Source organism: Pezoporus flaviventris, unplaced genomic scaffold, assembly GCF_033815535.1.
Source record: "Pezoporus flaviventris isolate CSIRO_AGI_PZ_B2104156 unplaced genomic scaffold, CSIRO_AGI_Pfla_v1 ptg000001l, whole genome shotgun sequence".
Classification (NCBI taxonomy): Eukaryota; Metazoa; Chordata; class Aves; order Psittaciformes; family Psittacidae; genus Pezoporus; species Pezoporus flaviventris.
The window spans coordinates 21,408,574-21,422,436 of NW_026892549.1; the positions used below are offsets into that span (position 1 = coordinate 21,408,574).

At 43.0% G+C, this 13,863-nt stretch overlaps 1 protein-coding gene across 1 annotated transcript in view; it reads left to right on the forward strand.

Moving 5' to 3' along the window:
- The first annotated feature begins 938 nt into the window (after positions 1-938).
- Positions 939-13,863, forward strand: part of SGPL1 (sphingosine-1-phosphate lyase 1) — a 45,469-nt gene continuing 32,544 nt past the window's right edge. Inside the window, exon 1 of the mRNA XM_061447547.1 lies at positions 939-1,159. Coding sequence (XP_061303531.1) covers positions 1,082-1,159 — 78 coding nt within the window. The 5' untranslated portion in view covers positions 939-1,081. The remainder of the gene's footprint in view (positions 1,160-13,863) is intronic.

Here is a 13,863-nt window from a genome sequence, read left to right on the forward strand (position 1 = left end):
CATTTTTCTACTATGGACTGGAAGCTTGTGTAAGCAGATCCTGGTGTCTGCCTGTCTGTCTGTCATAGCCACTGCAGCTCCAGTTCTTTTCCAGCCACTCCAATCTCTTTTCCTTACCACAAACTCTTGCTGCTAGAAAGGGAAGACAGCTTGCCCTCCACCAAGTGTCATGTCATGCTTTGGTCCTCATTTTCAAAGGTCTCTCAGCTTCTGCTCAAGTCACTTCACTCTTGCTCTATGTCAGCTTTCCCATGCTCTGTGGTCCTCCTTGTCTTTCGTCTGCAGCTGCTGATAAATCCTGGTCCGCTCTGGAGTGTCAGCTCTGCTGTGTGCTGAGGCAGGATCGGGCTCATGATTCAAGGCGGAAACGACTGCGTCAAACCAGTTCTTGGTTTGGCTCAAGCCCCTTCATTTTTGTTGCTAGAGGCATTGGCTTTGAGTAGTGAAGGCAGGTTTCCAATGCCAAGGGGAAGGGGTTCTCAGGGCTTCAGAGACTAAAAGTTTGTACATGATAAAGGGATGCATATTGCTGTTTCTAAATAGTCGTGCAGGTGTGCCTGATGGGGGCTTCCTTAGTGCTTTTCTAATTCTAGTGCTTATAAATCTGTGCAGACTCTCTTCCTGCTAAAAGCCATGCTTTAATACAGAGGGAGCCTTCCCTGCAGTATCTGTGAGAGGGGGAGGAGCAGGTATGGCCCAGGTACTCTGCGGTTGTATGGGACATACTGGCCAGGAGAATTCACCCACAGGGCCAAGTGTGTCCAATGTAAAGCTGAGGGCCTTAATAGCCCTAAGGAGGCTCACCTGGGGCCTCCATCCTCACCCACAGGCATATTTAAACTCAGCCTCCAAGTTAGATGGGCTTTTCAGACTGTGAGGTGGTATTGGTATTTGTTCTTTTTGTCCTCTATTTGCTGCTCTTGGACAGTAATTGAAGCTGCTTCACGTGCTTGCTGTCTTGGGGACTGCTGATGAAGACTTTTGTGAGGATCCAGCCTCAGATGCTTCTAGACAGACCTTGTTGGTGGGGGTGCTATATGTACTGGGTCACCCTAGAGCATCGCTCTGCATTGTATGGACTATGTATTCTCCAATAAGTTGCTGTTGTTCCCAAAATGTCTGCCTTTTCCTCCTGCTTCTACTTTCACAGGTCCCTAAGGTAGGTGAGATGTATCCTGTGACTTTGTTGTGTAATAATTTTTTGTTGGGCCAGCTGAAGTCTCACTCTGCCCCTCAAGTTCATCATATCAATGCAATGCGATATTAGGAGTTTGGGGACTTTTTGTTTTGTTTTTTAGGTTTTGGGTTTATTTTTATTTTTTAGAAGACAAACTGTTCAGGAAATGATGTAAATTCCTGCAGAGCAGCCTGTTGCATGTCCTGTGAGCAGGGACTGGAAAGTATCTAGTTTTACCTGTTTAAAAAGCAAACAAGACTCAAAATAAAGTGGAAAAATTCGTGCTCAGGTAGCAACACTAAATATTTGCCCCTGAAATATTTGGAGCTATTTTATTTGTGAATTTGTCTTGCTTTCTGATACAGCTCTTGTCTTGGCCCAGCCCTTTTAAAAACAGTTCACACAAGTTGGGCCCGGCAGCCAGAAGTGCTTTCTTCCCAACCTGTTTTTTCCCAGTTGCTTCTCAGGAAAAGACTTAGATTGTGCTGCTTTTGTGGAGGAAAGCTGTTAACACCAGTGATGAGTCTGTTATGAGACAGAAAAGAAAAGCTACTCTCCACCAACTTAGTGAAGAGACTTGTGAACCCCCCATTTGCGAGGTGCTTGTCTGTGCACTTTGTGCTTTATTATATGGAGGTTGCTAGGCTGCATTTCTCAGTGCAGCAGCAAAGCTTGCCTGGTTTTGTGCCCCATTTTTCTCCCACCTGCTGCCTGAAACTAGCTGTGAAATAACCCCTGTGCTTGCCTTTTTAAGTTGCTGCTTGCTTACCATGGCTACATTGTGGGATGGACCACACACCTCGATAGAGTGGTGGTGGGGAGAGCCTCAGCATAGCAAAGTGGTATAAACTGTTTTTACATCTCAATCTGAGATCTCCCAAGGCCTGATAAGCTGAAGAAAATACTTTTCTGTGTTAATACACAAAAGTGGTATCTTGTGCAATTATGGGAAAACAGGCTTGGCATCAACTTCAGGAGGTCCCCTGGCCCATTTCCCCATGGTTGCCTTTACCATGACATCTGACCTTTTTGTAAAGAGCTTCTGATGATAGAGATTTCTCAGTTTCTTTAGTGAGTTTATCACAGTACTTTACTGCTATAGGGATGCCTCCTTTTGCTGCAATTTTACCCTACTGCTTCTAACCCTAGGCAGTATGGAAAGTTGTTTCTTTAAGAGAGGAATTTGAAGATATCTCAACTGCAACCCCATTTTCTTCCTTTCTCACCTCACAGGTCCTGTTTTCCAGAACCTTGCTCTTTTCCTATAACCCTTGGTAATCAACTGAACTAGAGGGTCCTGTTCCCCAGTTAAGTCTCTTGTGTATGCTTGCTTTTCCATCTTCTGAGAGCCGTGTATGAGGATCTGACTTTGAGGAGCCCATCCTGCTCCTTTTGCTCAAGCAACTGGCCTTGCAGTTTTTTTCATCTCCTTCTGTAACTCTGGTTTTGGACTTTGACACTGATGGGATTCCTTGGGTTAGTACAAAGCACTTGTTGAAATGAAAAATATCCAATAACTTTTCCTTTTTTAAGGTTATAATGCTTTCTGCAAGTCCTTGAGTCATGACCATATTTGTTAAAAACCAACAGTACAAAAGCACATACGTTTCCCCCTCCTGGCCCCTTGTATTCCGTCTTCTTTCTGCATGGTTCATTAGTTTGCAATCTCAACAATTGCTAGGGAAACCTTTCTAATCTTGTCAATTGGCAATGCAACTGCTTTTTAATTTAGTTTTAAAATAGGTTTTTAAGTCACACTGTGCCCATGCTATTGATTTGAATTCTTGATTTAGTAAGTTGCTGCTTAACAAGATCTTTGCTGTGCTTCTTTAATGCCTTTCTTCAAGGGTCAAATAATAATATTCACAGAGAGGGAAGAAGTGTTGCCCAGTGGTTGTTTATAAATGTAGTGTATTAAGCTAGGTTTCTTTAAAAGCCATTTTGTGTAACTTGCATTCAGTGAAATTAAGGCGCTTGAATTACTTGGGAAAATGATCCATTTAGGATAGATCCACACAGTGAACTGTGGACAGATGCTGTTCACCTGATGTGGATGGCAAGCATGTCCTTTGATCAACAGAGGGCCAGTCTCCCCAAGAAATAGCTCTTTTGAGCTAAACCCAGCAATGTAGAGGAAACGCAGAAGCTGTACAAGGTGGTGTGCTGTACACATGAAATCCTACTGATGTGTCTGATGTTCAGTTATTTTGGATCCAGCTGCAAACTGTGGAGGGGATGAGCTCCCTTATTGTTGGTTGGGTGGTGCAGCCAGATAGATCACTTCTGGTTCTGCTTAAGTTCAGGGTAAAAAGAGAAAAAAAAATCTTAGAGGTGCCTCAAGTGAAAGAAGAGAACAGAAAGTTCGGAGCGTCACTGGCACAGTAATTGATACTTCAGTGTTCCTGTTTCTAGTAAAACTATATATTCAACATAACTTTTTCACCACAGTGTTTTGGGATAAACACTGTAGAAAAACCTGACAATCTGGCTGCTGCTTCCCCTGTTTGATATTAGTGGCTAGTTTTCTTCGTTTGCATGCTTTATTTTTGCTTGTCATCAGATGGTTTCCTGAACTGAGGTCCTTTGAAACGCTCAAGCTTTCAGAAGGTCAAAAGCCTTGCTTTGAGAGAACTTGAGGCTTTTTTGATGACATAGCAATAACTTTATTGAAAATCTTTAGAACATTGTGTACCTTTCCAGCACAATGGTGTGGTCACTTCTTACTTTGACATGAGGGGAGCAGATTGCTCTTGAGTAAGATCTGCTGGGAGCTCCTTTGCTCTGTGGATACCTTTCTGCAAATGCTGGAGGTCATTTCATTGCATGTAGTCCCTGCAACCTGATAAGGAGGTGCTGGCATTGGGCTTGCAGAAGTAAGAGTATCTGGAGGGCATAAAAAGCTTCATGTCACTATGCATTCAAGTCCTATGTGGCCATTAATTTTTCAATGTACGTAGTACCATCAACGATGTCTTTGTTTATGTGTTGAGATGTAACTACCAGTCTCCTCTTGCTGCTGATATCAGATCAGTTTGAGCACCCTGATGTGGAAAGCAAGGTATTCTATTTACCAGGGTAATTGAAGCTGGCTGGATAAGAGCAGGCTCTACTAACAAAGACAAAGTGGCTAGAAAAGCCAGTGCTGAGGTCATCTTCCAGCTGCTCATAATCTCTGCTGCCACCAACAGCATGGCTGTCTTGCATAGTGAGGATAAGGGAGAAAGTAATGGTTGGTCCAAGGGGGTCTTGTTCTTTAACTGACTTTCCTCAGACATAAAGAAATCATGGAGGCTTTCATGACTCTGATGTGTGTATCATGTTACTCATCAAACCACAGCTGTGCTCTGGTGTTGGATGTGGCTCTGAGAGAGCCAGAACTTGCTTGCAATTAAAATGATGCTTGACAAGCCTCATATGAAGCTGAAAAATCTCTTGTTTCTCCCTCTGGAAGAGGGATGTGAGCCATGAGGCATTAGGCCAATGCTTGCTGCATTTTATTTACATTCTTAGAATTAAACAAGGGGTTGATAAGATTGATAAGGAATATATGACTTAAGAGCTTGTTAGACAGCAACCTCTAAACTCTTTGAGTGATTTAAAGAACAGTAGGGTATGAAGACTGTTTTCCAGTGTGAGATTAGAGTAATCAATAATAACATGCTCACTGACATGAAAGTTGCTTCTTAAAAGCAATTTATCATTCATTGAAATGCAGGAGCATTTGCGTTTGACGAAGCCCCAGTGGAAGGATGGAGAATATTCCTGTCTGATTTCTCCCCTTGTTGTGCCAGCAAGAGCAATCAATCATATTTAAGGAAGTGTTTTTTCCTCTATAATCACCTGTAGTTTGAGGGGAAACAGTATCCAGGAGCATTAATTATTTAATCCGCATTTCTTCCTCTATGTGTGAGATTTGCGCATTGTGCCGGGGAGTGGGGCCAATAAAATTTCTGGGCTGCGTACTGGGACTCGGAGGTCGAGTGATTCCTCTGTTCTCATTAAGAGGTTAACACTCGGAGAATCAGCTCCCTCTGCGGTCAAAAGAGGGAGGTACACCTTCCTTCATGAGGCATTTCCAGATTATGCTCTTCGAGTTGGGTGTTCTCTGCTCAGTAGCTGAAGTCTTGTCTCTTCCTGAAATTGCGGTGTAAATCCCCGTCAAGCTGGTAAGTCTCTCAACTGTATGGGCTCAGAACTGAACCATGTGCTTGGGCCAATACACCTACCATGATGTGACTAGAGTGCAAAGAGTGTTTGCAAATGAATGAACAATGATGAGGACTGGTATGGAAACAGTGTTCTGCCTTAAAAGACAATAGACCATGAAATGCTTTTGTATTGCACTGAAAATCTGTCAAGAAATGGAGGTGCTCAACCATGTTAGGCACTCTTCTCTGCAGCCTGTGTAGGAGCTGCTGGAGGTGGGATGAGGCTAATGCAGAGGAACTTTAAGTACACCCAGGAGCCTGTGTGGATTTGCTGCAGTTATGAGGTTATGATTTACCAGATTTAAATGGACCCCTTAAAGAATTGCAGAGGGATGTGGAGATAGGATTTTGGGTTTACATCCGCAGCTGCTGAGTGAGCATGGATTTAGATGCTTCTTAGCAGGGCTGTATGGCATTATGTGGGCAGCAGTTACTTCTCCATTGTTTTGGAGGCTTAAATTAAAATGCTCAGGAGCTTGATCACCTCTGAGCTGCTCTGTTGTGAGCAGGAGAGGAAGTGACACCTTGGAAAGCAACACAGCTTATTCATGACTGGGAAGATCCTACTGCTAAATCTTCTCCATCAGCTGCAGATAATACTGCTCCTATCTTGGACGCTTCAGTGAAGCAGGATAAATCCAGGCTGTGGTTTCTGTGCCACACAGATAGCAAGGAGCAATTATACAGTCTTCTCAGGCTAATTCCCACCATGGGGCTGTTGAGAGTAGTTTGCTGTCATTGGACTTTGGAAGGGGACTGTAAGTGCTATTACATGTTTACGGACCAAGTATAGTGGTTGCAGCCGTGGCTGTGTTATGGGAGTGGGGCCCTTATGAGACTTGGAGATAAAATAATGTGCAGGTAACAGAAGGCTGTTTTTCAAAACAGGGCCTACTGTTATAAATATGGGGCTGGTAGCTGACTTCCAGGTACCCATCTTGCTCTATGTTGTTTTGTGGGGGTTTCATCATGCTGAGGCTCAATTTTCTGTGTCATATGGGACAGTCAACATTTTATTTCCCTGTTACTGAGTATGTTTGGTGTCAGCATGTGAGAGGAGAGTAACAAATGTGGAAATCCTGGCATATACATGATGTGAGAGAATTTTGGCTCTGTTTGGGAAAAGCATGGCTTTTAATTTCTGCTTGTGTGCCTTGCAAAATGCTGGGGTTTCTGTGTTCATGGCAGAGGTCATTACTTCTTTCTCCCCTGCCTCCAGAATGAAGCTAGAAAGTTGGGTGGTGGTTTTTATTTATTTATTTTTTTACACTAACAAGAAGCTCTGAAGAAATTGGTGGTAAAAAAATTGCAGCACAAAAAGAGCAAGCTGAAATCACAAATGTTACTACAGCCACCATGAAGCCAGGACCATGAGGTACTTGTTGCAGTAATCCAAATCTGGTTGGAAAGGTGCCTCTGGCAGGAAGCAGTGCCTCTGCCTAGTTCTTGGCAAGCAGGATTGTCTTCAAATTCGGACAGCTGCTGCTGGAAAAGTGTTAGAAGCTGTCTCATTGTGGTCTAATTGTCCAGTAACAGCCTGTATTGCTTTCCAGCCTGGACTAAACTTCTTCTACCAATGAGTGGGAAGGCGTTTGTACTCAAATACTGTAATATTTATAGGACTAATTCAGTCTGGTGGTAACATGGTTGCCATTACACTGGGAATTGTCATCTTCTTGATTTTACAAGTCTGGTTTACTTTTAAAGTTTATTTTGCAATTCTCAAGACCATCACCTGATTGTAACAATATTGAAAAGAAAAAAACCCAACCAAATTTTCTGTAGTGATGCTACAAATGCTTGGATGCCTGACCAAAGCCAGTGTACAGTAGGATATGGTAATTCGTGGAATTGCTCCAAACTGGGCTGGATCCTGGTGCTCAGGGTGGTGAAGTGTCAAAGTGCTTGTGTAAGCACCAACTGTTAAGACAGCTGCAAGCATGAGGATCTCTCCCAGACCTTGTCTGATACGTTTTTGCATATAGCCTGTACTATGCAATTAAACCAGAATGTGATATAGTGATTCCCTAAGCTGTTTGAAGGACATAGTGCTGGGAAGCATCTCACAAATAACTCAAACATCTGAACTCTTGCAGCTGTGGAAGAAAGCCTAGGGTCATAACTTGAGCTCTACCAGCTCCTGAGTGTCTAACCAGCTCCACATTGAGACCTGAGGACCAGCGGGGAGCCATGAGAGGAGAAGAGGGGATTTGTTAGGTAAAGTTTCCAGATATTTTTTGTTCTGTGAGTGTTTCAGGTCTTCTTCTTGCCTTGAAGAGGTGACAGTAATAAAGTAGCTATGCAAAAAGCAACCCTCCTGCTTTGGGTGATGACTCTTTCAGCTCTTTGCACCTAGAGCACCCTTAATAGAAAGGGCAACAATGTGATACCTAAAGGCATCTGAGAATCCCTGGGCCTGCCTCCTAGCAGCAATAAAGACTTTAATTTTTTTGGTATCTCTCAGTGCATGTTTAGAGGCTTTCTTGGAGCAGAAGGAAAGGGATTTATGGTAAAATCACATGCATGCAAATGCACTAGAAGGTAGTGCTTATGTTGTTTGGTCTATTTTATCCTTTATGACACTGATCTTTAATAAATCCAGTGCCTTTGGAAATAAGTGTGTGTCTTGAGTGTGGCAACTGTCACACCTATAGAGATCAGAGTGATGCAAAATCAGACACAGAACCAGGACAGGAACAAGGTCAGAGTCCCAGAGCAATAATGGTAAAGGGAGGGACAAGCTGGGGAGGACTGGAGGATGCCACTAGGATGTGCCTGGAGTGCTGCCATGAGGTGCTGCTTCCTAGCTGATCCCAAACATGTCACCCTTGGGTGCTAACTGGGGCAGGTGTCCTTCTAGCAGAACTGTCCTTTGGAAAGCAAAACCTGAAATGCTCTTGCCATAAACATTGTTGGAAGTGTCTGGGCTGAGAGTGCTGGGGTCAGCTCTTGCAAGAAACCCTCAGGCTGTCCAGAAAGTGTATATGTTGCAATCTGCTTTTGGATTATTCAAGGAGTTTAATATTTCCTGTTTTCAGCCTGTGGTAGATGGTGTCTAATGCTGATGGCTCTGCACCTGATAGGATTTCTTTTTTTTTGGAAAAGCAACAAAGATTTCTACTGGGGACCTGCAGGTGGTGCTGTACAACCGGACAGGAAAGGGGGGGAAATAACCCCCTGTGCAGTTGCTTGCTCTTTCTTTTTTCTTCCTAGAAAACTGCACCTCTTTGTCCGAGTTGCTATTTCCCAATCTTGTGGTGCAGTCACTAAACTAAGTCATTTCCTAAGTTTCGGGGGTGGGGGGTGGGGGGTGTGTAGGTATTATACTGTGCTCTTTAACTTCTGTAGAGTTTATGTAAACCCAGAGATTTGTGTTTCTTTCTTAATACATACACAAAATGCATAACATAAATATTATTTTCCCGAGAGCTCTTATTTTAGCACTTTGAGTAGCTTCTGTCCTGAGCAACTTGGAAACAAGAAAAGAACTAGGATTCCTTTTAATTCCACCATTTTGGTGTAATTTTCTGAAGATGAGAACCTATGCCTGCCAAATAGGAATACTGTACAGTTGATTCAGGAACCGAGCCCATATGTGCGCTATTTAAAGTTGCATCAGTGAAGATAACAGGAAAGAACTTTGTTAGTGTAGAAAATAGCTACTGCTCTTGATCTGTTTAGTTATAAATCAAACAGACTGGAAAATTCTAAGTTAACCAGACAATGTTTTTTTATGCACACCCATGTTATGCTTTCATTGTGAGAGTCCTTTGAGCTCATTTATTTTTATATTGCCTTTTAAAAGTCTGTTCCTCTGATAGGTTTGAGTTTTCTTCCAGTCCTCATCCCTCAAAGGTGCATTCATGTGTTTAATTTTATGCACTGTAAATTTTATTAAGCTTGTGCAGTACTTGATTTAAGGCTTAGAGCATCTGTTCAAGACTAGGCTTGCTTCTAGATCTTCAGGGTAAGCTAGGGTAAGGAAGCTCCTGTTGATGGAAGTCTAAATAACCACATTTCCATGGAGCAGTAAGGCTCAGCTTTTGCAACACATTGCACCCGTGTGTGTATTGACGTTGCATGCAACATGGCAAACAAATCTTACAGGGGCACTGATGCAGTTTTTCCTGGGGCAGTCTGGGGTTGTAAACAGCCTACATCTGGGCTGTTCTTATAACAGCATCTTGCAGTTGAGTTAGTGTCCCATGTAATATGGATGTGAGTAGTCAGCTCAGAGCATGCTTTGCTGCAATACATCCCACTCAGTCTTTGCAAAATAAAGATAATTCTTGTTTGCAAAAGCTGATCAATGAGTACATGAATTGGGATCTTACATGATAGGTTGTGCCCCAGCAGCCACTTGGCTGATCAGTCTGGGTTTGCGCATGCTGTGGCCATCTGCCTGATGTGAGCCATGGAGCAGTGGAAGGGAAAGGGGGAGAAAATTTTCCCCTTTACCACCAAATCAATCTTATCCTCTGCTTTCCCGGACTTGTACAGAACCACACTAAGAAAACAGACTAAATGACAGGAGAAGTGTAATTTTGGCTGTGTTAACATCACGAATGATGTTAACATTTTGACAGAAGTATGGGTCTTGATCCTCACAAATCACTTGTGGGGAACACTACATTTATTTAGTTTTGCTGCTTCTACTTTTGGCTCCTAAATAATGGCCATTTTCTTAATTATTTGATTCACTACATCACCAGGGTTGTGAGATTACCTGCATTGCTGATGAGTACAGACTGCATGTGCTCTGTACTAGTTATGGACACTTCTGTGGTGCATAACTAGTCCAAGTGATAGTGCTCTCTTTGTTGATCAGGCAGGGGGGATCAGTATCTCCCTCAGTATTGGTGGTATCTCCTTCCTGGGTCTTTTACATCCTCCAAACAAGCAATAGAATGTGGTCAGTAGACTATATCACAATTTAAGCCTCAGATAAAACAACATTAGCAGGTGCCACATGTGACTAATTCTATTGACACTGCTTTTATGCTTCAGAGGCATGTCCTCTTGAAACCAAACAAAACAGCAGCTCCATGCTCCTGCTGCACAACTGTGAACTCCAGATCCTCATGTGAACTTGTTTACAATCCTTTCCGGCAGGGCTGGGTCCTAGGCTGTGTGGTTTTTCTCAGTTGCATGCTCTGGATTCCTGGCTGTGAAGCACAGAGGGTTTAGTCAGTGCAGTGGGGTGGAGGAACATTTGGAGGTCCAGATCTGCTGACTTAACAGCTACTTGGTTCTCTTGGTGTGGCTGGCAGCTGCTACCCACTTCCCAGCATTGCATACTGTGGTCTTCAGTCAATCAGCAGGGAATGCATGGAAAGGAAATGAGTCTGGGGTGAGACACAATGTGCACATCGTGATCTATTCTAGGAAGCCAACGTGTTTCTCATTTTCATCTCTTACAAGCCATGGCTGGCTGGAGCACAGATTGTAATTCCTGGCTGGTGCTGAAGTAGGGAGCAGTACTTCTTGTAGGAGCACAGGCTTATTGCACTTTCCTTTATGTCTGAGAATTACAGCTGAAGGCTTGCTAATGGCTTACCTATTGATTTATTTCTTACAGTGGTGTTGGTGATATGCTTAGGTGGCAAAGTTAAACCGCTTGTAAATGACAAATATGAATGATCATAAGTCCTATGGAATAAGTAATTCAGTCTCTAAAAGAAGACCTGATTGGATGTAGATCAAGAACCTTAAATCTACATCAAATCCCATTACTTCTCCCCGTCTTTTAAAGGTTAGCCCATACCTTTTCTTTAGGATTGCCAGATCTAAGGAAAATGAGGTTGAATAGGTAGAGCTGTTGTTACCTTAAACTACCTCAAGAATGCAGTGTCCTTTTAAAATCATCATACAAATTTAAATCTGTGCTTTTCTTTATGCCTTGTGTGGGTGTCCCATCAATGCAAGTTAAAGATGGGATGCTGCTGACACCTGAACTGAGAGGTGATTGCTCCTCTCAGAAGCTTGCAGCTTCTTTTGTCCTGTCCCTCCCAGCCAATTGATTGCTGCTAGCTTGAAGGAGTGAGCAGGCAAGCCTGTGGCTGAGGGAAGAGTTTTTGTTGTTTTTTTGTGGTTTTTCTTTTTTTTTTTTTTTTTTTTACACTTAGGAAGTCACTATAATCCCCTCTTCACATTACTTTGTGGAAGGAAGAAAAAGCCCTAATTTTTCTTCATACTCAGCTGCTTTCAGACTTGACTTTTGCATCAGCCCTTGAACTGATTGATCCTGCTGGATTGGTCTCAATGACATCCCTTATAAATATGTAACCTGTAATACCCCCACACGATGTAATGCTAACAGCCCTGCTGGCATTGGAAAACCAGGACTCATTTGTTTTGTCATTTTGTTTTGGTTTTTTTTGTTGTTGTTTGTTTTTTAACTCTCCAGCCCCTTTTCCAAGGCCCATTTAAAGAAGGGTATGTGAGCTCTGTTTTAGCCTGGGGAATGCTGGCAGCCATCTTCGTTGGCAGAGTGGAAGTGTCCAGACTGCAGCTCTGTGGGAGAGGTCCTTTTGGCATTCCTAGGAGACTACAAGTGCTAAGAGGGATCATCCTCCAGCAAACCTACACTCTTGGCCTTAGTCTGCATGAGGCTTCAAGTCAGCTCAGGCCATGCAAGTGACCTGGCTGTCCTGTTCCTCAGCCCCAGGATCCTCTTCCCAGCACTTCTTGGGTGCCAGCAGCAGCAGACATGAAAGACCAGGGCCAGGATCTCAGGCAATGGCTGGCTGCTCCTGGGAAAGGCGACTCCCTTTTCTGTGCGAGAGCAACTGCTTTGGCATGGCCACAACACTAATCCTGCCACCCATGAAGAGAAGACAAGTTACTTTGATGGTTTTGTTCTGAACAGTGGCAAGAACCATTTCTACCTGGGCTGTGTGATGGACCAGAGGAAAACAGAAGCCTTCATTTAAATGAATATGGAAAACCTAATCTCTGTGGAGTAAGTCTCCCAATTTCAAGATAGGTTCTGAACTCTGATGTAAAGCTATGAAGAAGCTGTGGTCCTTTGTAATGTGCTATAAGGAAGTGGCTCTATCTTTTGAGGGTTTCAAATTGTTATTACTGTAATGGAAAGGCTGTTGCAGAACCTCAGTTCTCATGGCTACAAACCCTCTTAATAGTTCTGAGCTTAAATGGGTTCAGGGCCAACCTGCATCCATTTGTTCTTGTGCCATTATTGTCCTTTCACTCAAATGGCTCCTTTCCCTCCTTGGTGTCTCTTCCTCCATCACCCATGTATTTATAGTGGGATACAGTATTCCCTTCTACCTCTGCTTTTAGAGATATTAAACAAACCAAGCTCTCTGTTTCCTGGCATTATGTGAAGGTGTGTAAAGATTAGCAAGGCTTGAAATGATTTATCCTAAGAGGCTTTTTTTTTCGGGGTTGAAGGAACAAACAAGATTTCCTTTCACACACTTGAGAGGAAGATACTACATAGACATAAATATTTAGGATATTTTCCAAATAGAAACATTTTCTGGAAGTTTGGGGACCTCAGTGCTTGTTGCAGAGGTTGTTCCAATTGGAAAAGACAGCTCATTCGGGGTTATCTCAAATAGAAGCTTTCTTGCAAGCACATGGGAAGAAGACCTACTTTGTGAGAGTGACAGTGGGTTAGTAACAGGTCTGTTTGTTCCCTTTGATATCAAAAAGAACATCGATGTCTAGGGATACTTCTAAAAACAATCCCACGAGGGCAGGTTTTTTTGAGACAGTTATTCCCTGGTGACTTATGTAAGATGCCATCTTCTGCAAGGACACAGCTTGGATGGCATGATGAAGGCCAACACTACCAGCTACCACTTGTAATGCAGCAGAGTTAAATATTTGTGCTACAGATGCCAAGAGTGGATACTTGTACACCCATTTCAAAACATTATAAAAACAAAAGCGTTGGGAGGTTAAGTGCAAAGAGCTTGAACAGCCACACCTGAATATGTGCAGGAGAATGTACAGGTTTATAACTTTTGAAACAAAGCTGTGCTCTGGAGTGACCAGAAATCTTCAGCTTGTTTTACTGAACCTAATGTCTTTATATGTTTGGAAGCTTGCAGTAAAAGGTGCATCTCAAACGCTTTATTATGGATACAATGGGTGTCAAATAACTGCCAGTTTCAATTAAACTCTGGCAAACACATGCCTGATTATTAAACAAATTGAAGTTCACACTCAAACTAGACTGCTCTCCAAGATCTCCTGTGTAGGCCTGGGTGAAGATGGGCACTTTCTCCTGCTGCTATCTCCAAGGAGAAGGGGCAGTTGCTCCAGGTAATGCACCAGGCTGGTGGCAGAGATACCACCTTGTGGCACACTGAACTGCAGTTGCTCCATGCATTAATTTTTGGGCTGGAAACAAGCCAGATACTACTGTCATATTTGTCCAATTTGCACCACTTATCAACAATCAGAGAATCCACTTCTGTGCCCTGAAAGCACACCCCTACTTGAAGCTAG